Source organism: Mchenga conophoros, linkage group LG5 (assembly GCF_057382185.1).
Source record: "Mchenga conophoros isolate Kocher_MC1m ecotype Shallow Benthic linkage group LG5, M_conophoros_male_GT1.1, whole genome shotgun sequence".
NCBI lineage: Eukaryota > Metazoa > Chordata > Actinopteri > Cichliformes > Cichlidae > Mchenga > Mchenga conophoros.
This window is the reverse complement of record NC_140530.1, coordinates 32797170-32824914: the sequence shown is the minus strand read 5'-3', so window position 1 is coordinate 32824914 and position 27745 is coordinate 32797170. Positions and strand designations below refer to the sequence as shown.

General features: G+C 39.2%; 1 protein-coding gene across 11 annotated transcripts in view; it reads left to right on the top strand.

The window, feature by feature from the left end:
* The window catches only part of tead3b (TEA domain family member 3 b), a 36783-nt gene continuing 9038 nt past the window's right edge, over nt 1-27745 (top strand). For 2 of the 11 annotated variants that reach the window (XM_085274979.1, XM_085274977.1), the window contains exons 1-8: nt 1-173; nt 521-666; nt 12464-12718; nt 22911-22975; nt 23517-23579; nt 23714-23776; nt 25792-25803; nt 26679-26804. In XM_085274979.1, coding sequence (XP_085131105.1) covers nt 12595-12718; nt 22911-22975; nt 23517-23579; nt 23714-23776; nt 25792-25803; nt 26679-26804 — 453 coding nt within the window. In that variant the 5' untranslated portion in view covers nt 1-173; nt 521-666; nt 12464-12594. Of the gene's footprint in view, nt 174-520; nt 667-12463; nt 12719-22910; nt 22976-23516; nt 23580-23713; nt 23777-25791; nt 25804-26678; nt 26805-27745 lie in introns of those variants that run through there. The other 9 variants (XM_085274982.1, XM_085274978.1, XM_085274985.1 and 6 more) reach the window with 7 other exon arrangements.

Here is a 27745-nt window from a genome sequence, read left to right as displayed (position 1 = left end):
TTTTCCAGTGTAGTGCGTTGATTTCATACCAAAGTCATACTTAACATTCCACTTATACTGTCAAACCTCTGAGAAATATTAAGGAAAACAACAGCGCGCCAAAATATAACAAAGTTACTGAATTGATCAGTTTCCCCCACTGAGGAGAATAAGCTGACTGCAAGAATAAAAAGGTAAGTCTTCCACAAATGTTCCCTCTTTCTGTCCACAGCCTTTTTTCTGGGGAGTTTTTTCATGCCGCTTGTCTCGGTGAAGTTTTCAGATCATTGTCATTTTTTACATTTTTCCGCGGAGCTCCCTGCGTTGGGAGGGAAGAAAACATTTGCAGTTTGATACTCTATTGTGTTTGACTTTCCCAGTGTGCATGGATATCTTTGACAGCCTATGTGCAATCATATTTCCACCGGTAGCCCGCTCATTGGCACATACTTTTACCTAAAAGAAAAAAAAGAAAAGAAAAAGGTTTTCTCGTTTGACAGAAGGAAATGGGAAAAACATGTTTGTTTTCTGTCCCGGACAGTTCATACCTGGATCCAACTCTTCCAGCCTTGCTCCTCAAGAAGAATCCAACAGTTTTACAGACAAGCACGGAGAGAGACGATTTGGACGAAAACGTTTTAGAGGAATACACAACATCAGCGTGATTTGGACCTCTGCATCACTAAGGTAAGACAGCTTCTTGATTAGGAAGCGAGGTTAAATAAATTCTGGAGGTCTTGTTGATGCTTCCTACATGGAATTACAAATACAGAGTAGTTTTCTTGATAACGCCTAAACAAACCAAGATTATCTCATATAAAAGTGTGTGTGTGTCAGCTCAGCTACGTCTGCTTTCGCTTTAGCTCTTGCCGGGCAGACTGTGAACAACATTGCAGTATGTTAATACATTTTTAAGACTAAATTTAAATCAAGCATTTTTTTCATCAAAACACTCACAAATTAATATGAATGATTTTTAAATGGTTTGCAATGAATCAAAGTTTTAGATTAGAAAACCAAAGCTTTTTTTTTCACTCACATCTGGAATTACACCTTAAATCTAAATTTATTTATGTACATGCATATTGAGGTGTACAAGACTATGCAGTGTAAACCACAGAATAAAAGTTGTTATAGAAAGTAACTATCTGTCTATCTATGTAGTTCTTTGTTCTTGACTTTTTCAAACGTGGCATGTGATGATACACTGCAAAGTCCTTCTAAGTACATAATTCATAGGTGAAGATTTGAGATGCATGGATACGTAGCGAGCTAATTGTATAATTATATGAGTGCCACCTCAGGCTACACCTGCTATACAACTGTGTGTGGTTAGTAGAGACCTAGGCGAAAATAATATGTGTCCGTTTTGACAGAGCCAAACGTTGGCACCTCCTTTATCCTAAGTTTGCGCGGTCATATGAACTGCACAGTTAAATCACTGACAGTCAACACGTTTGACTCAACGGCAGAATGCGGTCTGTCAGGTTGGTCGCTGTTAGCAGAATAACTTGTTAACGTCTGTTACTGTTTCCTCTCCAACATTTCCTAAAATTCAAGGCAGAAGGAAAGCCTTTCTCTTTTTTTTTTCTTTCACATCATTGTCTTTCATAAACACAGTTGTAAATTAAAGTATGACATTGATTTGGTGTAGCCCTTTAAGCCCGCTCTAAAGCCTTTTAAAGCAGAAGGATAATCGGCTATCAAATAGGGTGTCTCTTTTCTTGCTGTCACGTTAGGTCATGGTTGAGAAGCCAGATCTCCAGTTTGGGGCCTGCTTAAGACCTACATGTGGAAATGTTCTGAAATGAAACACCAACATGAAGAACCAAACAATGTGCCCTTGGTAAATGAGACACGCCAAGATGCCTAATAATAGATTTTGATGCTGATGGGTAAATCTGGAGAGGATTAAGCATTCTGCTGTTCCGTCAGATTCTCTTTCATTGTTTTCATGCAGCCTGAATACATCAGGCCTCCCACTGTACAATGTGGTCTTTTTTTTTCCTTGAACATACTTTATATTTCTTAGCAATTGCGGATTCAGCATTTACACTTTGTACTTGTGTAGGAGTTAAATTAAGGGAAAGTTTTATAGCTTTACCATGTCACGAAGGTCAATTAGATTACTTGTGGTAGTATCCCCTAAAAGTGGCTGTTTTCTCTCCTTTTTTCATCCCCAGCTGTGTTCCTTCGGGCTGTTTATTAGAGGGAAGAGTTAATGAGCATGTGTTCTCTTCATTAGGGTAACAAATCAATCCCCTTATGTTTTTGATTTTTCTTTTTAAATATGCTTAATCAGAAACTGTAGCTACTATAGGTATTTCAAATTATTTGTGGTGTAGGGCTAATTCCAGTGGTGAAGTGCATCCTGTGTTTGCGCTGCAGAGAGTTTACTTTGGATGCAGGTCTGTTGACCGTTTGTCAGTAGCAGCTTCACCCGTTTGTGTCAAACCCACAGAAGACCAGCTAATGAGCTTTTGCCCATTTGTGCAGACATTGGTCGCTTTTTAGCACCAGTTTCAGAAGTTCTCGTCCAAATGGTGGACACTTTTGCCTCTGTCAACCCAGACCTGAACAAATACCACTTATGTCTGTGCGGTGAGGACGCAAAGAGAAAAGCCTGCAGCTCTCAGCAGAAAGGCATTAATGATGATCTGGATTACAATATGCAGTTTGACACTGTCAGCTAGTAACGGCTGGACTGAGCTACTTGTTGGAGTCATAGAGCCAAAAAAGAAAGTGTCAAAATAGAATTCACTTTGAAAGTCCTCAGTAATGCAATTTATCAACATTTTATTCACATTAATTCACTGCACATGTTTACATATCCTCCAAACCATGAGGTTTGAACAGATAAGCTTTCTGGCCTCCTCTTCAGACCACTGAGGGGAGGAGCTGGGGAGTGGCTGAGAACAGAATACTCTTTGTGTCAGATGTCCCCAAGTTGCTAAAGGTTTTAGTTGTTCTTCCTCTGGCAACCAAGAGTTAGCAATGTTCCACATTTCTTTACTCGAAAGAAGAAGTACTCAGAAAGAAATGTTATTTGTGACAATGTCTGTCTCCTCTCCAGCCTCCATTATAAATAACAGGAGGCTTACTCCTGCACTGCTTCATAAAGTGTGTGTGTGTGTGTGTGTGTGTGTGTGTGTGTGTGGCCTGTGTCGCACTGGAGCTCCAGTGACCCAAGGGCACTCATGTGAAACTCCTTTAATCCCTCTGCTCAGTGTTTTGGGTTGGGGGATGATCTCCCTCTGCAGCACAGTTCATTTTAGTTGCTCCTAATATAAAACATCACAGGTGTAGTCGTTTTTAGGCTGATTAAACTTTTGTCTTCAACAGAAGAACAAGTTTAACCTTTGGGTGTGCTTTTTATGTAAGATTGGAGTTTTTTTTCCCCTTGTGATACAGCTCGTATACAGCTCTGATCACAGCCGTGGCTGCTTTTAAATGCCTTGTGCCACGATTTATACGGTTGCATGAATTATTGGCTGGTGCATTCTGCTGCAAAGTTATGCATGTCTTAAAGGTTTCACAGATTATGGCTTTAAACCGCTCCTCTCACCACAAAATGACCAATTCAGGCTAGAATGGCTTCTCTGCTACGTTCCCCAGAAAATTTCCGATTAAAATGCTGATTCAGGCTGTAAAGAAGAAAAAAAAAAAGCTCTCTGGCTTTCTGGCCCTGCTTTGTGTCAGTCTTTCCCTTTTCAGCTGGATTAGGCTTAAATCTCTGAACGTGTCACAGTTCAAGGTAGACCAAATAGCCAGCAGCATCCAGTGTTAAAATAGAACAACAAATGAATGAATCGGGCCTTATGTTCATGCTGTGCCTTGACGTGTGATACTCATTTATCCGCCTTAGACTCTGTGACTCATAGGAAACCAGCCACCTCTTTTTGCCTCCATGCAGCATGTTAGTCGGTTTCCATGCTATGTGAAATGATTAAAAGAAAGCAATAAATAATAGTCATTTCTCTTCATTTTCATGGTGTAAATAATCGAGGAATGTGTGCCAGACACTTCCAGCTCAGATCGCTTTCTTTTCTGCGTGTAAGACGTTATTCTGAGCCTTATTTTTTTCCTCGGGCAGGCAGCTGGTATCAAACTGCAAATGTCTGACTTGACAGAGTGTGCATGTGGTACGTGTGTGTTCATGTGTTTGTCTTAGCTTTTCCCTCTGCCTTTCTTTCTGTCTCTTGCCGTGTGAGCTGTTGGCCGTCCAGCCCTCCTCTCACTCTCAGCTCTGATTGTTTCCTGAGTGCCTTGCCAGATAGGAAGTAGGAGGAAGTTATTGGAGGAGCTGGAGAGAATTTATTAGGGCCAAACACAGACACAGAAGGGAGAGGGGAAGGTGGTGACTGATTTTTTTTTTTTTTTTTCATTTTTTTTTGGAAGATGGGCTCGTGTTTTCATGAGTCTTAAAAAGGCAGTGGTGCCTTCAGCAAACGCAGAGAGCACACAGCTTGACACTTGTGCCAGCTCATCACCTTAGATTTATCTCCTAAATGAAGGCGCTGCAGTTAAACATGTGCATATGTGTGTTCTGTGTAAGGAGGAATAAGGCCATGTTTCTAGCTCTTGTCAGAGAGCAGCTTTCCTGGCCCGGAACCTAAAATGTTTTCTTTATCTGTAATCTGACCTTAGAGAGCAGCTGCTCCTTCTGCCGCCAAGACCTGTTGTTTCCCCTGTTAAATGTGTGTGTGTGTTTGTCAGACTGTTGGTGTGTGTGGTGGGGGTCTCACTTTGAACGAGAGCACTGACCCTACAGCTGTGAGCACCCTTCAACCTTAACAAGATGTGTGCTTCTCTAATGTGGAGGAGTTTGGGTCTGTGATTTGTAACTGTGTATACACGAGACTTTAAGTTCAGTGGAGGTGTGTTTTACTCCCAGCTAAGCGGGGGGGCTTATGTCTGCCAGTAGGGGCCTGTTCTTTGCCAACAAGTGTCCCAACTCTTACAGCAACTAAACAAAGACTTCATTTATAACGACAGGAACAAATCTTGTAGTGTACAGATGGAAGAATATACAATCCGACTGTGAGCAATGACAGAGAGACATGCAAACACAACAGGCTTGATGGATCAACAGTGGAAGAGACAGATTTGAAGGAAATCTGTTAACAATCTGCTTTGGGACATGAGTCAGTAGAACTGAGTCATGGGGTGTACAGAGATGTGAACAGATGAAGGAAGCTGATCCTTTCATGGTGCTTTGTTTGGGCTTTATCTGAAAAAATAAATAAATAATACAAACGATATGCACTACCCCAAGTGGCCAAATGAATCAGATGTACTAACATTACAGCCAAAATAGCGTTTTGCATCCTGGTATTCAGCTAGTGAGGTTTATAAATAACTTCATTCTATAAAAAATTATGGCTGACACACTGAAACAAAATCCTAAAGCAAATGCGCGTGTTGCATTACATACACCTTCATTTTGATAGGGCATGTAGAATTTTTTGTTTAAAAAATAAAAGGAAAACATCTGTAAAGATATATTGCAAATATATCTAATGGCTGTGTCAGATATCTTGTTTATAACCTTGGCTCCAATGTGTCTTCTACTGTTTCAGTCCTGTGGACCAGGTTCAACTTTTTAATAGTTGCTGTTAAAGGCTTAAATATCACAATGGCAAAAAAAAAAAGGATGATTTCTGTACCAACGTATTAGAGATCACAGAATTCATGTTATATTTACTTCAGGTGTTTTTAAAATTTTAAATGAGTTACATTTACAAGATTGTGTTTTCTACCTTAAATTCAGAGTAGGAGTAACCAGAGTAGTTGATGGTTTTATTATTAAAGCTTCTAGTGTATTACTATGATCCATCCTGTCTGGTCTTTACTGCTTAAAAAAAAAGCAGTAAAGAAATTAAGAATTTATTTTTATAACATTTTTTTTTTCAATTTTCAACAGAAAATGTACTTGCTGCATTGACTTCATTCTCCATCTAAGCCTTGTTACTGGCGTTTTACACAGCCAGAAACTGCAAGAAAAATAAATGTATTAATTAAAAGTGATGAATTTGTCAACAGTTCTCATGACAATTTTTTTTTTCACGGAGTGTGCAAATAACTCATAAACAGAGAAGTTCAGTGGAACCAAAACGGATTCAAATGGAGTCAAACATTATGCTCGTCACATCGACAGCAGAAAGTTGAGGGAAAATTTCTTCCTGCTCTGCTAAACCATGACATGCTCCCTCGGATTTAACAAGTACTGTCATTGTGAAATGGGCACTTGTAATTGGTCGGGAGGGCATTTAGTTTCATTTTTATTGAAATAATTATTTTGAAAATAGAAAATAAAACCTAGTAAAATACTTATCATGGGCTGTCAGGATGGGTCCATTGTTGAAGTCGGTGGGCCCAGGACTCTTAGGCTGACCCACAATGCTGTAGACTGTTTAGAAAAGATGCGTATAGCCCTCTGTCACATCCCTAACTTTAGCAGAAAACAAAGAAGAAGAAAAAAGATTTGGCTCCTGTACTGCTGTGAAGAAGGGTTGGCTAGTCAGACCAAAATATTTTTTTGTATATGGCTATAAACAAGTAATTTCCATGACTGAATGTTAGCATAGGGGTCTATGGAGTCTGATGATCTTTAGGAGCCAGCCTCAAGTGGCCGTTAGAAGAACTGAAGCTGTTGGCTTCATTTTTTTTAAGTTGTGGTTTTGTTTTTTGGGAGGCCTTTCTGTGACATGTGTAACCTGGGCGTTGAAATAATAGTTTCCCTTATTGCTATACAGCAGAAGCTTAAAGCTTAACTTTGCACTTGTAAGCTATTGGACACATACTGTGCCCTTCTGGTACTTACACTGCTGTCCTAGCTCAGTGGGCTCACATGGCTCTCACGGTGGGATGTTTAGTCTCTGCTAAAATGTATTACTATGATCCATCCTGTCTGGTCTTAAACGTCTTCGAGGTTCGACAGATGTTCTTTTCCCACCGCTGGACTCGAGAGGAGATGTTGCCGTCAGGCCATAAAAATCAGACATGACAGAGAAAGTTTGACTCAAGGTCTTGCCTCACTGTAGTCTTGGAATTCCGCTGCGTAAGTAGAAACCCATCTGGTTGGTCCATTTGAGAGACCCAAGATGATATCATGTTCAGTGGAAGATAAATTTGAGGAATAACAGACAACAAATAAAAATGTGTCAGCTCTGCCTTTTCTGTTTGACTAAATGTTATCCTACCAACTGCTGAATGCCAAGACACCTATTTCGTTTTTACTGAAAGAAACAGAATCTGTTTTCCGGCCTGTAGGTGTTTGTAAGTGATTTCCTCCATTCTGTGTGACTTATGGATTCCCTTTCCTGATTAAGGCTATGTTGACAACTTTCCTCAAGCAAGCCAGCTGAGAGTGACTCAGTAGAATTTCTGGAATTCATTGGTACATTTTACCACACATAGCCCTCTCTCAGAAGAAGCAGTGCCAACAAACTCCGGTCAGTTCGTAGATGGAGCCGGAGCAGAGATAAGCCGATTGCTGAAAACAGAATGTAATGTGATCGCTGGGTACAGGACTGGGAAAATGGGTAGAGGGATTCTGGTGCATGAATGGTGCTGTTTCAGTGACTGTGCGAGCCACATAGCTTTGCAGTGTTATTTACATTCCTGCTGCACATTGGAATTCTGTAGCATGTTGGTCTCAGAGTCCCATGGCCTGACTCCCAGACAGAGGGAGGGGAGGTGTGTCCCTGATTTTTATGTAAAATGTGAGAGCAGTGTGTCATCCAACCAGGGCACATTTAAAAAAAAAGTGTTTCCATCTGGCAAAAGATCTAAAAGTCTTACACACAGTTTTGTACATGGGAGCTGCTGGTTATTATCAGTATCAGTTCCATAACAGTTTCTCAATTGTGCTATAAAATGTCAGCAAATTAAAATGAGCCAAAGTGTGTCACAATTGTCTAAGCTGAATGGAAAAGAAACAGAAATCACCCTTATAAGATTTATATTTCATACTATGGTTTACTCATGAAAGTGACCACTGTCTCATTTTTGTCTCACACAATACAATTGATTCATTCTTAAGTAAAATGTTAATTAGGCCATGATATTAAAATGGCAAGCTTGCCACCCAAATAGCTCTGACCTATTATCGATGTAGGACCTTTTGATGATAGTCCTGCAGTTACTGGTACTAGGACAGAAGTAGGTGATCCTTTAGGACATGTGGGGTGCAAGTGGTACCTCCATGGATCGGGCTTGTGTAACATGCAGATGCTTACTGGATTGGGATCTGGGAATTTAGAGGCCTGGTAAAAGGCATGAGCACTTTATTGCTTTCCTTGAGCTGCTCCTGCCACACTGCAAGGTGCGTTCTCCTGCTAGAGGAGGCTGCTGTTGTTGGGAGTGCCATTTCAGTTAAGGCTGTGTTTGGTGTGCAAAACCAGAATGATGTCATTCACTTTAATTTGTATTTAATTTCAAGCCCAAAACATTAAGGATATTCCTTTTTAAATCTCATGTAACAGGAAAAAGAACTGTAAATTATTCGAGTAGAGAATGAGGAACTGAGGATTTTCTATCACCTTTGCTTCACAAGTACTTATTGCTCATCGAACATGCTCATTCAGTTAATGCCACTCAACATCAGTCAACTGATTTACTTTTTCTATCAACACTGAGGACTGTTTGTATTTTAATCATTGCAAGTTGTTACTATGCTGTGGAGTTTCTCACCCAAACTGGCTCGAAGGGACATTACAGTGCATTGGTGAGAGATCTTCTAATTGAATCAGTATGTTAATTACAACTGCTTTACTGGTATTTTGGGAGTAAATCATGTTGGACAACTAAATCCCAAACCTCCTCATGCTGACTCATTTAATTGGAGCTCTCTACAAGTATGAAACTAGCTGTTGCGTTTGAGTCCATAAGACTGTCCGTCCAACATTTATCATGATGTCGGGGCCATTGTCCTGACTTAAATCCCGTGACTCCACTCGGAGATGTATTGAAAAATTGCTCCACTGACAATGCCCTCCCTCTAGTCTGAGCTCTGAGCGTCACAAAGTGGGAGCGTGTTCACTGCTGATGTTGCATTCCAGCTGGAACAATCCCACTGTTTTCCAGACTCCAAAGTGGACGCCTAAATTGGACCCCCCTTCCCCCCTCCAAAGTCCCCCCCTAGTCCCCCCCCACCCCCCATACACACCCCTTTTCCCCCTCTGCTCTAAACCTACCATCCAAACCACCCACCCACCACCCACTCCTCCTCCCATACATGCATCCCCTGGTCTCCTGTCCTTATTTGGGTAAAGACGTTCTGAGTGCTCGTTGGAGGGGAGGGAGGGGAGGGTGCTGGGTTGACACAAGGGAGGCAGGAGGAGAAACAGTGAGCACTCGCAGCCCTTTCTTAATAAGGACATGTCTGGAATTCAGGCCCCTCTCTTAGTGAAGAGCCTCTCTTTTGCAGCACCTCACTTGAACACGCTCTTGTGAGCACTTGGAGCTCCATTGAGGTCGTCGGATCTGATGTTACATTGAGCGTTGTTTGCGGCTCTTCACTGCTCACAGTGCAGAGGAGGTTCGCAGTGTTTTCTCTGCTATAATTGGAGATAAACAACAGCAGCCACCTCTCCCTCCACGCCTCCCTAACTGTGCCATCAGCCTATGATTACGGTCTCGGCTTTACTGAGCCCGTTACCCCGCAGCACCTGCGCACACATTAATGACATACTTTGAAAGACATCTTCACACCAATCTATATGACCACCATATGCTATACTTGAGATTGAGATAGACATGTATTGAAGATTGCATTATTGTTTGTAGAAGTGTACCTTTTGTGCTGGTTTAGTTTTTAATTTGTTCCAATGCGGACAGCGTGACAACAAAGTAAAAATCGCACTGGTGAAACTCTTGTGGTTGTTTCAGTCTGCTTACACATTTTATGGTTTTAGCTTCTAAAATGTAAAGATGTGATGCTAGAATATGCCATGTATTATAGTAGATTGATTATTTTAGGGTTTTGAGATGTTGGTGAAATAAAACATTGCACTTGAAATCATCATATTTTGCTGTTGGAAACCATAACGAGCATTTCCCTATGTCTTAATTTATCTACCCACATGACATTGTAGGCCCAAACTTTTTTTATTGTTGGTTTGTTTTCCACTTCTTGTTTTGTTTCTTTAGCAGTGCAAAATGTAAGAAATCATCACTTTTTAGAAGTTAAAACCAGATTTTTTTCTTTTCTACATAAGTAATTAAATGGCAATTCATAGTTTATGAAATGGTTTTACACAAGTCAGTGCAGGGTTTTCTAATTGTTTACTTGCACACATTTTTGATTCCTATTTATCAGTAAAGTATCACAATTTTGCCCCCCCCCCCCACAAATTGGCTGGATAGATTATAATTAAACTAACCCCAACTCTAGCAGTCACTGGGAGCAGTCCAGCCCAGTGATTCGTGAGGACTGAGATCATTTGAGCTGTTGATGAGTGCTCAGTTTCAGTGTTGAGTTTTAACACCGTGACCCTGTCTCAAAGGGTCCACCGTAACCAGGACCCTCTCAGCTAAAATTAGCAGCTTGACTTGTGGATATTTCTCAAACTCTCGCTTTGGTTCAGTGTCAAAATTAATGTTGCATGTTGCTTGTGGTAGAATTTCACTGCAGGAACAGTATTGCCATACTCTATTCACCTTTGATCTTTTGTAATTCCTTTTAAATGATGATGGGAAGGGAATGAAAGCATCACTAATCCTTCGCCTCTGCTTTTCACCATCAGGCATTTTGTTATAGCTACAGTAATTGTAAAGTGTGTGTGTGTTGTTCTACGTACTGATGAAAAGCATGGAAAAAGAAAGCCTAGGAGAGATTCCTGTGCTCATGAATGATGTATTTCATACATTATAGTGTATGTATAGTATTTTTTTTTTTTACATTTATATTTAAGTTTCTTCTTGTTAAAAGGGAGTTTATTCTCTCTTGTCTCATCAAGTTCCTCGTAGTGTGTTGTACCGTTGTTTCCATTTGTGAAGTTGTAGTTTCTTTACCTTGCAATATAGAGAGGATGTTATAAATGTCTTGGCTGTAAAACTGCCATTACAAACAGGGGTTTTATTCACTATTGTTACTCATTTATATTTTCACCTGAGAATAGAAATGTTATGGGTTGATTTTTATGCTATTATGATATCCTGCATTTCTAAACCTCGTAAAATAATGGTCAGTAATGAAAAAAAGAATTGGCTGGGGTCTGTATTTATCCATTATACTTTATTTTTGTCAGTATCTGCAGAAATGCTGAAGCAGAAACATAAGCATCCTGGGAGGATAATGGTTACCTCATAGACTTCCATTTTAGAAACAATACAATGCTGAAAAGGCAGCTTGAAAAATACTTAAGAGCCATGCCTGCAGTCAGCCATAAGCCAACCACACTGGAACACAGTTCCCAGACCACAAGAATTCTTTGAGGCCAGCGCTGATTAGTGAGGTCTTTAAACTTCGTTTTATGGAATATCTTGAATTCATTTGACCATTTCAGAGACATAAAATCAAGGAAATTATCATAATGATTACGGGTTGCATTGTTTATTCTTGCAAATTTAATGACTGCAATAAAAAAAAAAAACGTCAAAGAAGGTAGTGGCTGTATAGATGAACAACATTCCTTTTTCAAGGAGATCTTCTTTGCTCAAGTCAAATGTTTCCAGTTGTGAGGATTTCAAAGAAAAAAGACAAATTTGAGATTTGAGTCAAATTTGAGTTGTCTTAGATTTAACTGAATTGATTGAGTTTTACTAGATATCTCCTCAAGGTTATCTGGTGTCTGTTCATAGAAGGCATCAAGTCAAAATTTATTTTTTTTGAAGCTCAGCAGTGTTGCTTCATAAACTCTAAGAACAATGTAAGACAGTTGTTCACTCCTGACCCATTTGCCTGCTGCTTAGCTCATATCACAGCGAGTCCATCAAATTCATGACCTCCGCACAAAAATAAGACAATTTTATGTTGGACATTTTATGTGTGTTGCCAGATAATGCCACATGTCCTGTACCTTTGCTTAATTTGGACATTTAAGTGTAAAGCTGGGACCAGCATGGATGCCATTGTGTAAACAATGGCTTTGATCTAGTAGAAGATCAAACTTCTACTATGGCAACATCTGTAAATTCTACTAGGTGAGGTTTTACTGGAGAAAAAATATATAATAGTAATAATAATTATAATAGTAATAGGAACTGAAGTGAAACATTGTGCTTCACTGATTTGTTTTATATTCTTTTTTGGCAACAAATAAGGGTTAAATTATGGATTTGGCAAAACAGACAATACTTTTTCAATGAGCGTTTCCAAATAACGCTGGACTAACGATAAACTGTTTCTACATTTCCTCAGACCCTTTAACTTGCTGTTTGGGTGAAAAACACTGTTTGTTGGGTTGTGATCTGGTGATGATCATAAAAATTGCGATCAGTATGGGACTTGTAAAAATGTTTATGCAACTGTATTCAACAGATCACCTACAGATCCTTTGATACCGGGGCTCAGGGTTGGGCCCAGGTGGAGCCGCCACAATTGCGTCCAACGAGTGGAGTGCCAACGGTAGCCCAGAAGATGGGCTGGACGGGGACAATGAAGACAAGACCATGGACGGGGATGCCGAGGGTGTGTGGTCCCCAGACATTGAGCAGAGCTTCCAGGAGGCCCTCGCCATCTACCCTCCCTGTGGAAGGAGGAAAATCATCTTGTCAGATGAGGGAAAGATGTATGGTGAGTTCACTGGATAACTGCCAGAGTAACAAAAGAACAACAATTACATGGAAATCCACTCCATAATGAATGCACGAAAATGAGAAAAACATTCATTCCACAGAGACTTGTGGCTAAAAGAAAACAAACACTGGTAATACTTTCCTGAAAAGAAATGAGAAAAATACTTTTCTTCTTTTTGCGCTCAAAACTTTGCTACAGAATGTTTTCTTTCCACTCAGAGCTCTCTTTAACAAGTCTGTACCTGTTGTGCTGTGACCCAGGGGCAGGTTCTTCCAGTCATACCAGCACTCTCAGAGCTGGTTATTGCTGTCCTGAGAGCAAATCGGCTGCTCTCCCATTGATTTACACCTGTCTTTTTCTTCAGAGTGTTTTTATTGCTTTGGTTTTTTTTTTTTTCCCCTCCTACTATTTCACAACCTGTCCTTCTCGACATTATGTTGTTAGACACACAACCTCTTTGTCTTCTTTTTATCTCTGAACAACATCTTATATACTTTTTTTTTTTTCTTAAACACACTGGTATCACTGGGAGAATTTTGCCTTTAGGTAACCGGTTAAAGCTGGAGAACTGTTGCGTTTGATGCAGGATGGCTCAGTTAAATTAGCAATAATTAGCCCAGCATGAATCGAGACTCAGAACAAAAACATCACATTGGCCTGCTGTTCTGCCGAAGAGTTTAAACATCCATATGGTTTCGGAATAGTTGCGCTGTTTCCTCCAGCGTGTCCATTAAATTGCAGGTGTTGAGCCCCTAATGTCCTGAAACGCTCCAGATGGATATGTTGGCAAGGCCTTCCGTAGACTCACTCGCATGCAGGTGTGGGAAATTTAACACACTTGTCTTTGATTATTTTGATCGTACTCTCCCATTCCTAATGTCGAGACTGTTTTCTTAATGAGATTTTATTATTTTATCTTGGAAATGTAGCTGAAGAGCCATAAATGTTGAATGCGAGAAATCAAGCTGGTTTTTTTACGTTTGTACTTGCTGTGCCCTCTTTTTGATTTTGCTAAGTTGCAGTGATATTTTTTTCAGCATTGTAACTCAGCCCCCTTGTGCTTAGTAAGAATTTCCTGCCCTTTAATTAATGTCCATCAAGGCTCTAAAAGTTTAAACTTATTGTAGCTTCAGTGCAACCATAAAAACCATCAATCATGGCCATCAAAATGTCAGAGGGACTGTGTATCTTAGAAGCATCGGTGTTTGTTTCTTGTGTGGCTTTTATTTGCTTGACGTCAGATGGGATTCTTTTGGCATGATTCAACCAAGATGGAATCTTATCCTCATTTGTTCAGCAGATTCGGATATTCAAGGACAGGCACATACCTGAGATTACTCAGCCACTGCTGCAGCTTCTGTTGTTACTCTCAACCTGCCTTAAGGAACAAAGTAGTCATGAAACGCGTGGTGGATTAAACGATTACTCAAAACTTATTAAAATTTTTGTTTGCGTAGATGAATTTCTAATAATTAGTTTATCAAATATTTCTGACATACTGCTTTTCTTTTGGATAATTTTAAATTGAATATTTTATGGTTTTGCTGATACGCTAAATACGGTTACAGATTAATCCGCCCGAAAAAAGGAACATTTTAGCATGGATTTAACAAATAAATGACATATACATATAGTGTAAATAATGTAGTTCAGTTTGCTCGCACTATGTGATGGCACAAATTATCCCAAAGATCTAAATTTTTATGTAGGTGTCTAGCGCACAGGATACACCTATGCTGATACACTTATGACAGGTTAGTACTGGTTGACAACAAGATTGGTTGGGTTTTATCCAATGCGATTTAATTTTATATGCGATTTATATTTTTAATTTTTATATGAAATCAAATAACATCTATCAACTTTTTATTCTGGCAGATTTGAATATCATGCATAAACATATACATATGATATAATGGGAAAAATATTGTGACATATTTCTACTAGGTGCCAGAGCTAGTTTAGAACATGCTTTGACTTTTGCACACACATAAACTTTTGAAGCATTTTCAAATTTACCCAAGTAAATTTTATTCCACTTTAGCTGTGCAGTGCTGTGTCTTCCCTTCCATACATTTGTCATGAGAACACCAACAAAGAAGCAGGCTTTGCACAAACCTGCCCCTTCAGCAACAAACTGTCAAGACCCCTTTTAGAAGCCCTTTTTTTTCTAGAGCATTAAACACCCTCTCCTTTTACAATAAGTCATCTGAGGCTCTGCTGGGAGAGCCAAGGAATGCCCCCAGAAGAAGCCTTCTCACAAGGTGATTACCTCAGACATCTAAAAGCTGCCCTGACGTGAGGTTAAGGGAATGTTAACGATTGCACTGTATGTAAGACTGTCTACCTAGCAGTCTCAGACTCCAATGGCCTCCAAAAGCAGGCAAGTCATCCCTCCCATTGGGAATTCCATTTTTTCTTCCAGGATTTTTATTTGCTGGGAAACCTTTGCAACTTTCCATTCGCAAGAAAAGACTACTTTATACTCATGTGTTCACTGCTCCACAAGCCTGTCTAGACTTCCCAGTGCCATTTCCAGTCACTTACATAGCTCAGGGGTGACAGAAAGTTCAAATAAGCCCAACAATAAGTTTTATTAAATCATGTGCTAACAATCAGATTCATAATGTTAAAAAGTAAATCTCTCTCTCTCTCTCTCTCTCTCTCTCTCTCTCTCTCTCTCTATATATATATATATATATATATATATATATATATATATATATATATATATATATATATATATATATATATATATATATATATATATATATATATATATATATATATATATATATTTATTTATTTATTTATTTATTAGGGGTGCAACAATACTCATATCGATATTGAACCGTTTGATACAGTGCTTTCAGTTCGGTAGGCATATATATCGAACAATACAAAATTTTAAATTTATTTTATCAACTTTTCTTCTGACAACGCTGTCTGTGTTGAGAGCTCAGTGGATCTGCGTTCGACTACTCCGCCTAGGCTGCACTGTCGAGTGCAGATCCACTGAGCGCAGCTCAAGCTAGCAAGACAGAAACTAAGCTAGTTGCAACTTGGCAAATTGAACCTCCCCCACCCTCATTCAGATCTGGCCTTTGGAACTATTTTGGTCTTCATGTGAAGTATGACCCTGAAGGTAAGCGAGTCATGGACAAAAGTAAAACAGTATGTCGGATGTGTCACGCAATGCTCAATTACATGGGTGTAGGGTTGCCAACCGTCCCTTAAAATACGGAATCGTCCCGTATTTCGAAACAAAAGTACACGTCCCGTATTGAGCTAATAAGGGACGCACTTTGTCCCGTAATACAGTGAGAATCAAAAGTAGTCTATAAATGTTTATGGAATTAACACTTTGTTTGAAAACATAATTCCCAGCCCCTCTCCTGCTTTGTGACCAATGAGCTGACAGCACACTTATGACAATTCGAGTATGACAATTCAGATTACCGCTCATCTCATTGGTCGAGGAAAGGTCGCTTGCGGAGAAAATACCGGAAGACAACAGATGACCACAACAAGAAGCATGGCCAACAGGGGAACAAACGCCGACTCTGCGGTGCAAGTCTCGGATGACAGTACACCTAAAGCTGGGCAGACACTGTGCGATTTTTTTCAGTCACGTTATTCAGCTCCTGCTCAAACTGCACGATTGACTCGCAGGGGTTAGAAGTTCGTATGCCACGATGTACTCTCACACTATACCGCCCGATGCTCTGATGCGACCTGAGTGCTCACACTGTGCCTCCATAACATGAAGGTTATAACAGAAAATCTGTCGCTCGCTCTCTCTGTCTTTCACTCACACAGACACACCACTACCATCAACTTTGCTAAATTGCTAATGAAAAACATGATCAGGCAGCTGTGATTGAGCAGCAGTGTAAATCCAACTGTTTTCACGGTTGTTGTGGTCGTGATAATTTTGTGATGCCACATCGAAAAGGCTCGGATGAGCTTTCCAAAGTTGTGCCTCCATCGCTTGTGTCCAGATCACACGCTGCACAGCCGTGCTGCAACGTCTTTTTCACCAACGTTTACGTTTGCGCGTGAGCAGTGTGAGCGCCTGTGGTGACACCCTCACGAGCGATTGATGATCGGGAGCTGGTCGTGAGGTGTTAATCACTTCTCGTTACCCCACGTATACTACACGACGCACGATGAAGGCCAAAATCGGTCCGATCACTCAAAAATCGGCTCAAAATGGGCCAAAAATCGCACAGTGTGAGCCCAGCACTAGAGCAGCAATGTTTGTTCCCCTCAGAGAAAGGGAAGAATGGGAAAAGGAAAACACCTGGCTGGAAAAAGTTAATATGGGCATGTGCAATGAATATCAGCGCTATGTGGCCAGAAGTGTGATAATATAATTTATTTTGTGTAATAAACAACTGCAAGGATAGATGATTACAACAAATTGATGACTAATACATAAAAGTAATACATAGATGAATAATGATGATGAGTTATGATGCGTAATCATGGGAACAAGCGGGTTTACAAACAGGAGCAGCTGATTAGCATTAGAAAAGCTGAAATAATACCTCAACTGAAGCCAATTGTACTAAATGCACTAAATGTGCACTGTTACAAGAATATTTTTCTTTCTATTGTTTTCTATTATTTTAAGTTAAGCAGGACAGAGTGCTTTTAAAGAAAGATTTACTTATATTCTCAAAAGTTAAGCATGACAGGCTTCTGTTTAAGAAAGAGACCTGTTTTACTGTGTTAATGTTGTCATTTTGAGCTAAAAATAAATGGCTAAATGATCATTTGTTTCCCATGTGTTCATATCACAAAGAATAGAATATGCATCTACTTAAATCAACTTCAAGTCAAATGGTTAAAAAAATAATTTCACACACAAAAAAAGAGCTAGAAAATTCACCACACTGGGAAGGGTGAAGACAACTGGGTCGCCCGGCCCTGGCCACGAGGTGTCCCTTATTTATTTTTCAGGGAGTTGGCAACCCTACATGGGTGGGAACTACTGCGTTAGCCCAGTTTGCTTAAAAGTAGCATTTAAAGGAAGATACAAACAATCAATTGTTACACAGTGAAAATGCAATGAAAAATAACCATAATGAGTTATTACTCGTTAACGGAGATTTTCCGTGTTGTTGCGTTAACGTCATTTCAGATTAACGCTGACAGCACTAGTGGGAACACAATGAATATGACTGCACATTTACGCCGACATCATCCTAGTGCAAAGACAAGTAGAAGCCGACAAAAACAACAAGCACCCATGCTACAAACTTTACCTGAGCCATTTAGACAGCCGTTAGCACAGGATTCTCCTTATGGGGACCTGATATTTTAATATGCTGCTGAGAATATAGCCCAGAAGAAGCGCATAGTATAGCTTTTATTTTGGAAAGAGCCATTTCTCTGTAATAAACTCTCTTTTCCAAAGATGAGTGATTCCTCGATCAGATAGATTTTTTTATTTTTATTTTGTTGTTTCAGCAACATTAAATTTAAAAACTACTTTTGAGTTAAAATATATATTTATAATTTTAATAAATGACAAATTAAAAAAGCATGAACATTCTTTTGTATCGAAAAAATATCGAACCTTGACATCAAAGTATCTAACCGAACCGTGAATTTTGTGTATTGTTGCACCCCTAATATATTCATTCTGTCACAGCTCCGGAATTGTCAACCGACATGAGTCCAGTTCAAAATAGCCTCTTCTTACTATATTGTATTGTTGTTAAGTTGGTTTTGATCTTACGTAGTGCAACAGAAGTGATTGTAGCAGTTTTGTAAGAGGTAAAAAGAAATTAATTAATGCTAATAACAGAATGTATAGGGGCATTTTTAGAAGTGGCACACACAATTTGCCCCTTGCACAACCATGAAATTAAAAGCTTTAAATTAAAAGAGTAAATGGTAAATGGTTCTGATTAAAATTTAAGGTTTTCTGTGTAAACTGGTGTTTTAGCAGCTGTAGGGCGCCGTAAAAGTCATTCTCCAAGTACAGTGTCCAAGAGAGAAAAAAATATTGCTCAAAGACGACACATTGCCACTAAAGTTTTATTACCCTAAGTTGCTATTATTTAATTAATTGGCTTGATTCTGCTTGCATTCAATGCAGGAAGTAAAATGCAATACACTACAATTGAAAAATTGAACACCAATGAGGTTGGTTATGTTTTAGACTCAGAGGTCACTGTCTCAAAGTCAAGTAGCTAATTCATGCCCCTATAAAAGCAAACTTTAATGGTTTTATGACCCCCATACTTGACTTTTATTTTTTATGCTCCAACTTTTTAAATATACTTAATGTCTTTAACAAGTTTTAGAGCTGCTTGTTTGTGGATTTTTTTTTAAAACTTGGGGATAGGACCAAGCAACCTGTTTACAAAATTCAATGCAAGCTATAATGCATATAATGCTACAATGCAAGCTTATAAGGTTATATTAATAACCTTATAACAGACAGGTGAGGGGAGTCAGTCATCTCATCTTATTCGTAAGTAAATATTTACCAAAATGTCAAACCTTTTGGTTGCTTTTTCAGATCATTTGTTCAGATTAAAGGAACTCATTTGTTACAGGTAAAGATTATCGTATGCATCTTTTCAGATTAATGAAAAATAAAACATTTAAACAAGAGTCAGGCACTTTATTCTTGGTAAAATGAAATGGTTGGCTCATGGCACACAGTAAATTTAGAGGAAGTGTCGTTAGAAGATGGAAAAAATGTTGCCCGTCTTGTTTGGCCTTGGGGCTGTGCTGACATGTTGTTCACCTACGTTTTCTGGCCTCAACAGGTGTGTCAAACCCAAAGCACACACCTTTTTCTCTTTTAGACCTGCAGCTGTCACTACTAAAGAGCACTCTGGGTAATAAAAGTAGAGAAAGATTTGAGTGCTAAACAAGGGTTTATGTCTGTTCCTACCTTCGTGGACTGATGTTGAATTGCCAGCAGGTTCGGTGCATGTGCACAACTTTGACAAAACACAGCATGTATGTGGACATATTTAAGAAAAAGAAAAGGGGGTGGGCAGCTTTGGTTTGTAATGATGACTGAGCAGCCATGTAGCTTCTCTGTCAGTTACTCACTGAGATGTAAGGAATGTTTTCAGTCATGGCTGAGCAGTATATTAGCAATTTTGGATTACCTCAGTGTTATGGCAAGGGAGGAGAGAAGATAATAAGGGCGTATAAAAGGTTCTGGGTGGTGGGGGTTATGGTGAGTGAAGAGAGAGTACCTTTTTGCTCACTATCTTGGTGTGTAAGTGGAAAATTCCAGCAGTAATGTAGTATAAGAAAAAGATAGGCGTGTCTTGTCAATGAAGAGGTTAAGAATGGCAGCCTGCAGCGATCTGAGGGGGTGTTGAGCAATCAACAAAAAAGTCATAAGCAGTTCAAAAGGCGGAAAGAGAGATGGAAAGACCAAATGTAGAGAAAATAGAGGACAATGAGACTTTGCATACCACTGTACAAGTGTGTCTGTGTTTTTGTAAGCACCTGTCATGATCCCCTGCAGTCCGTGCTACTCCCGCTCTGATCCCCCTGACCGTGTCAAATCTGAGCAGATGTTGCTACTGCGGGTGCGGATTGAAGACGCAGTGATTCTCTGTTGCTTTTTTTTTTTTTTTTTTAATGTCTTACAGTTTTAAGGAAGTAGTATCCTTAAAAAGTATCAACTAATCTAACTGGTCTTTCTGGGTATTCTTTCTAAAGAAGAACTTGCTGAAGTATTAATTAGCACAAAACAGCTACTGGCATACACTGTTGCTACTGCTTTGATGTTTTTAAGAAATTAATGAATGAATTATTTTGTTAATTTATTTTCGGAGTATATTACACCTACTGCCTCCATATATTTTTATAGTCAGGAACCTTTTTATTCCTGCTTAAAATAAGGGTGCAGGATCACCTTTGCTTAAAATCACTATCCACAATTTGAATTCCAATTTTTCTTACCTGTGTCTAGATGTAATCTAGTTACAACTGGGCTATAATGTTGGCTTGTGCAGTTCGTACCCATTTAAGGAGATTGGCAATATACAATTAAAATAAAAAAACTAACAAACAAAAAAGAAAAAAAAACCAAGTCACTTCCTTATGAGCTGTAGGTAACATCTTTAAAGGATGTCATGCTTTTCATTTCAGATGGTTGACATAATTCCTGGTACTACATTTAGTTGTTCAGGCCTTCCCCTGCAAGCTTTACCAGTATGATTCAGCTGCTGTGCATCTGAAAAAAAGAAAAGGAAAAACTCTTTACAAAATAAGTTACACCTCCAAGGTCCACAAAATGAAGACTTGGTTCTCAGCACCTCAACTAAAGAACTTCACTGTCCAACAGGTGAAAGGTTATCATTTACCACACAATTCAGAGCCTTTACTTTGCTCATCACTGTGGGAAGTTTCAAAAATCTTAACATCTTGACATCACCATAACAGAAAGTTGAGTTTTATTCAACCTCTTTGTAGTCCGGAAAGTGTGCGAGTTACACCTCATCCACATCTTTCAAGTTCTTATCTTTCTTGGTCAAGCCTGTAGCACCAAGTTAATTTCAGTACACAGTAATGTACAGTGAGATATCGGTTATATTCATATCAGAACTGTGGGGTTGTTGTTGCTGCATTGCTTTTTCGCCAGCTGAAGCGATTGAGAGTGACAGTTGGGTGGGGGTTGATGTCATTGTTCTTTCTTTGCCACACTCTGTTGGGATGGTCGGCAGCAGGTGCGGCTGTCTGCTGACTGCGGGGTCACAGGGTGCTGTTGTTTTGGGAAATGGGCTACTTTACTGCCAGGTGGCAGTTGCTGGCAGAGACAGTTATGGCTTTGTGTTTCCTGCAAGAGTTACTGCCCTTCTCAGCTGCCCTTTTGCCCCTTACCCCATCCTGATGGCCTTCACTCCAGCTCTAACCCCTGCTTCTCCCAGGGCTGGGAGTGCATATGAACATATGTGTGTTCACCCGAGTTCTGGCTGTGTTCACGGGCCCAGGCCAATCAGACTGGCTAGCACAGATGTGACAGGCTTAGAGGAATGCTAGGAATGCGGAGGCGCTGAAGCGGGTGTGTCCATCCTTGGCCCGGGGCAGAAGGGGAGGGACTACCTCAGTATCGGCAGACAGTTCAGCTCTGCTCTGCTGGCCGACTGCCGGACTGAGTGGTTGGCTTGTACGGTGAGTACTGCAAGCCTACTGGAGATGGCCTGCAGTACTTTTATGGTAATTGCACTAACCATGGCCTTCCGGAGGCCAAGTGCTAAAGTGAAAAAAACAGGACTTGTTTCTGCTGCCATTATGTGTCTGGAAAGCTGTTGAACATCTAGACACATAGTCTTTTGTGTGTTCATGAAGGCGCATCTTGACCAATTTTGTTGGTGTAAATTTATGTCAGCAAGTTTAGCAGAGTTAAGGCCATTATTCATAATAATACGGCAGTTCAGCCTCTCCCTCTGGCCCGATTTTCAGCCACAGAAACCTAATAAGCGTGACTTGGCAGAGAAGATAACTGAAAGCACTGATGGACTGATTTTCCACTGAGACAACATAATAACACTTTTTGCACTTCTCATACTCCAGAGATGATTTTTGCATGACCACAGCTGCAGTTTGTTAAAAAGGTATGGCTTGATGAATCACATGCGCTGCACTGTAGATATAGAGGACAGTGAAAGCCCGAAATAGAATCCTGTTCTCTGCACAACCTGTTTGTGCAGAATGTCGAGTGTAGATGTTATGGCATGGGGGAAAAAAAAACGCGGTTCTGTTTTTAAGTACTCTTTGTAATTAGGCTTCAGGGCCATGTGAGCTGAATTTAAGGAGGTGTGAAACAATCTAGTGAAAACCCAGGGATAAAACAAATAAATGTACTCTTTGCTAATTTGCTTAAAAAAAATCTCCCTATAGGAAACAGAGGTGTTTCTGTGGCTCCTGACAAGTGTTCTGAGCTTTGAGAAATGCCACACTACTTTTCTTTTGACATGAGATCAAGACTTGAGAAGAGTGCCACCTTCTGTCCAGTTTGTGATATTGCAAGTAATCTCCAAATGTTGAATGATATATATTTTTTTCAATCTGTCTGCCAGTTTGTGTGTCATTGTATTAAAAGTGACTCTGGAGACACCTGCTGTTTGTCTGTCTGTGCTTAGTGTAATCCAATTACCATCCTGTAAGATAAGCCCCCACTTTTTTTGTCTCTCTTTTACAGGTCGCAATGAATTAATAGCGAGGTACATCAAGCTGAGAACAGGCAAAACCCGGACAAGAAAACAGGTAATCAAGTTTTTTACGACTTTAATGTTTGGGTCCAGCTGCTGACTGGGTGACGTAGAAAAAAATCCATCATCAAAACAGCTTTGTCTGGTGGCTTCCTTAAAAAAAGTGGATTATGAGTACTTCAGAGGACAAGTCTGGTTTTAAAATTTACTGTATTATTATTATTATTATTAACAATTGATTTGATTTTGGACAAAAATAGTATAGACCACAAATTATCAAACTGAAACATTAAACAAATACATTTTGTCTTTATAAATAAACCTTTAACTTATCTTTTTTTATTAATTAGTTCATTCAATTAACTGTCTAGACTTTAATATGAAAAAATAACGGCTTTGTCCTTTAAATCCACTTTCTTATTTTATGTGTAGATTTCTTAGTGTGTGTCATGATCCTGTAAAAGGTGTGTGTGTGTGTAGGTGTGTGTGTAGGTGTGTGTGTGTGTGGATCAGCACTTGTATAGATGTGTGGCCTGTGTGCATGGATCTGCATGCATGTTATTTTTATGCTCAAATGATGTTTCACACCCCTTTAGGTGTCTAGTCACATACAGGTGTTAGCACGGAAGAAAGTTCGTGAATACCAGGCGGGTATAAAGGTAGGTGCTGCCAGCCTGCCTCCCGGCAACACTGACTGGGCGTCTCTTTCCTCTTTGGTTACGGCTTCTCTCTTTCTTCTCTTCTCTCTCTGTCTCCTTTCTTCTTTCCTCCTCTTGGCTATTTTTCTGTGCAGGTTTCTAGCCACTTGCAGGTTCTCGCCCGGAGAAAATCTCGCGAGATCCAGTCAAAGCTAAAGGTATGCGCTTCACTGCGGCCTGTGGGGCTGGTAAATGCTTGGCTTGGCACTAACCTGCTAATTTGTGAATATATTTATCAGTCCTTGCTTTAAGATGAGGTTTATTCTGGCTGCATAAGTAGATGCAAGCTTGCCATGCGCATTATTGTTTAACAGTTAAGCTTTAGAAATCATCATAATATTGCATCTGTGCCATGCATACAATGCACCGACAGAGAGAGTTTTTACTACGATTTTGAGCTGTAGGAATGCATTCAATCTCATCCTCTGAATTATTCTATCTCATCCTCTAGCCTCTACTTGAAATGAATGCTGCACAAGCTGATGAAATTTGAATGAAAGATCATTTAGCTGCATGTTGCTCCCGCTATGTATCTTTCCTTTGTGCCAGTCATGCTGCTGCATCACACTGTACTCTTCTGAGACCTTTTCTTTCCCTAAAACTGTCTCTGAGATCCTGAGCTCCTAGAGTGTGCTTCTTTGTAATGCCTTTTGTAAAAGTCAACATAGAAAAATAATCCTCCATTGTAATCTTGTGCCTCCTTTTGACTTTTCTCAAACTTCGTAAATCCTCTTTCAACTCTTTATGCTTTTTGTTGTTTTTTGCATTTTCACATATGAGTAAAAAACTATATCCAGACACTACTTAATACTAAAGATACTGTGATCTTTTGAATCCTAACCTAAGCCAAAACTTGAATTAACACAGACTAATCTGGGGGGAAATGGCATTCATAGCAGGGATTTTTTTTTGTTTAAAAAACATAATAAAAAACTGTGTAGTCTCATTTTGTCAGTGGTGACATCCTATATTCAGTGCAGTGCACCCAACGGTGGCTAGTATTCTAAATTAAAAAGAAGTAGATGCATCAAGCATCACCTTTCATAAGTTTTGACTTTATTTCTGAGCTGTCTACAAACTCCTAGGTCATGTTGAATACAAAGACCCCATTTAAAATGAGATGTGTTTTTCTGATTACATAGACTTTTCATGGTGAAATCTTCACCCTGTTCCTCCCTTGTTTGTCTACAAATTCTCCACTAACTGTACAGGTATCACAGAGGTCACTTTATTAGTCCTTCTAATTATCTCACATGAATATTTTAATGAAAAAATAATACACTTTTAAAGTTACTGTCTTGTTTGGACAAGACATAAAGGATCAAGGAGCCCACTTTCTGTTTGAAAACGTTAACATGGAATAATTTATTAGAATTTATAAGAATAAAGATTATTTTCTTCTGTTTTGACACGAAAGCATTAGATACCCTCTTTCCTTCTGTGTCCATGTAAGAAAAAAAATCATAATCGATTTAATACACTTTACACCAAGCCCATTAAACATTTACTTAACTTGTAAATAAACTACTGATTATATATTTAGTTCAGTTGTTTGGATTTATAATGCATCATGAGTGCATTTTTGATCGGTGCAAGGATTGATGAGGTCATTTTTACTTTTTGCCTTGGTTTTGAAACGTTAACACCCAGAGGTCGAGGGCAGCCATGGCGGACTCTGAGTTTATCCAACTCAAAGTTCTAGAAACAAAAAAAGAAAAAAAAGGTTTTCCGAGCCACTCTTTAAGTGAAGTGTACATCTGAAGTGTAACAGTTGCAAATGTCTACCCGCTGTACATCTCATATATTGCACAGCGATAAGTATTAAGTAACAAGTTATAAGGATTTAACTTCCTTGAGATTTTATATCTGCTGAGTTATCGAAATAAAACAAATAATCCTATGTTTTGAATTGCACTCAGATTTTATATCCTCTTTAAAAAATCAAATTCATTCTTTCCTCAATGAAATAATGAATTGGCTTCGTGTTTCCTCACATATTTACAACAACTTGAAATTGTTAGTTATTCATTATTTTCACAATACAAACAAAATCAAATATGGGCCTGGATTTGAACGCTCAGATTTATACGTATGCCCACCAAAAAAAAAGATTAACCTCAATATAGCTTTGAGAATTGAACAGTACTAATGGTTTCTCTCTTTTTTGATTCAGGCGATGAATTTGGTAAGTGAATTTGACTTGTGCAATATGCTTCCCTCCTCCCCTTTGTTTGGCAGCAACACTGCACTGTCCCTTTGCTATGGCCCTCTGCTGGCATGGCGCCCCAACCCATTGCAATCCCGCAATGAAGCAATGCTTCGAAAACAGCCACGCTTTGAGCACAGTATTGCTCCACATCCTGCTACAATAGTTTAATATTCTCCAACCTCCGCCAAAAGTCAGAGTTCTGCTTGCTTGGCATAAGGTGTCGTTCTTTGATTCGGGTTCTCGCTTCTGAGGCGTATTTCTTTAACTTGCAAAGTCACATTTTGGTGGCTAAATTGCTTTTTGCCATTAGAAAAAGAAGAAAATAGTACATTTCAAAAATCTGAATTGACATGTTTGTAATTGAGAAACAATGTGTACTTTCAAAATAATGATAATTTACAAAAAAAATACTCCAGGTAATTTAGACACCAATTGACTGCATTTGGATCATTTTTATGCTACGTTTCAAGTTTCTCATAGTAAATTTTAATCTAAATTGTCCATGTGTACTCTTGCAACTTGAATCTCTTCATTCTGTTTTCCTGTGGTGAGCCTTATAACACACTGACCTTGATTTTTTTTCTGTACTTCTCTTTGCTTCCTTCTGACAGCTGCTCTTTCAAACAAACATCTTCAAAACAATGTTGTATTGATACTTTACAATAGATTGAATGTTGAGCTAAGCTAATGTTAACTTTATTTAGAATAGACTAATTAATCATTTATGAAACATACACAAACAGTGTCATTGTTTTGTATTATCATTAGGATAGCATACTGCATTGGATTATGCCGAGGTTAGGCTGCCACCTTGTGGCTGACTCCTCTTGTTTCTCTCTGTCAACCTGCAGGATCAGGCATCTAAGGACAAAGCCCTGCAGAACATGGCAGCGCTGTCATCTGCACAGATCGTCTCTCCGAGTATAATAAATAAACATCTTCCACCACTGCCTCCGGCCCCGTATCCACCAGCCAGAGTGAGACTCAATTTTTGGCAATTAAAAGGCATTAATGTTTTTCATTGCAGTTTGAAGTGATTCAAATGGGCACTGACTTTTATTTTCTTCTTCTTTTTTTTTTTTTTTTTTTTTATAATTCAAGTATTTATTAGATTTTGCATTTTATAACAGCAAATACAGAGATGCAACAACCAAAAGCAAGAAGCAAACAAACAAAAACAAACAAACAAAATAAATAAATAAATTTAAAAACAACAACAACAAAAAAAAACACAACAAAACAAAACAAAACAAGTGAGGTTTTAACATATGTTGTATTAAACTCAAATGTCCAAGTCAGGTAGACATGTAGGTGCAAAAATTGTCCCACTGTTCCAGCGCAGCTTCTGTCACATGATGTATTTTTCCCAGCATCTTTTCGCATGCAACATTCCCAATCATTCTGTCTTTCCACATTTTAAGCGTTGGAATATGAGAGTCCTTCCAGTGTTCCAAAATGACACGGGCACATGTTACCAATGCAGTACTTAACACTCTAAACTGGTGTTTACTTAATTGCGGCACCTCTCCTTTGTCTCCTAGTAAACATAATTTAGGTGATCTGGGTAGGTTACAAAGTGTCCACCCCTGCAAATAATTCAGTACAGTGTTCCAAACTGGAAAAACCAGCGGGCATTCCCAGAGGGCATGTATCAGAGTACCTTTGGCTTTTTGGCATTTCCAAGACAAGTCATCTCTACCAATCCCCATTCTATACAGCCTTGAAGGAGTATAATAGTATCTGTTAAGAATTTTGTATTGAATAAATTTTCCCCTGGCTTCCCTAATGTATAATCCATTGTTCGACAATATAGAATCCCATGTATCTTCATCCATTGTACGCCCTAGATCCCTTTCCCATACTTTTTTCAGGCTCTTATTTATATTGTTTTTAATCCATGGGCAAATATTATACCATT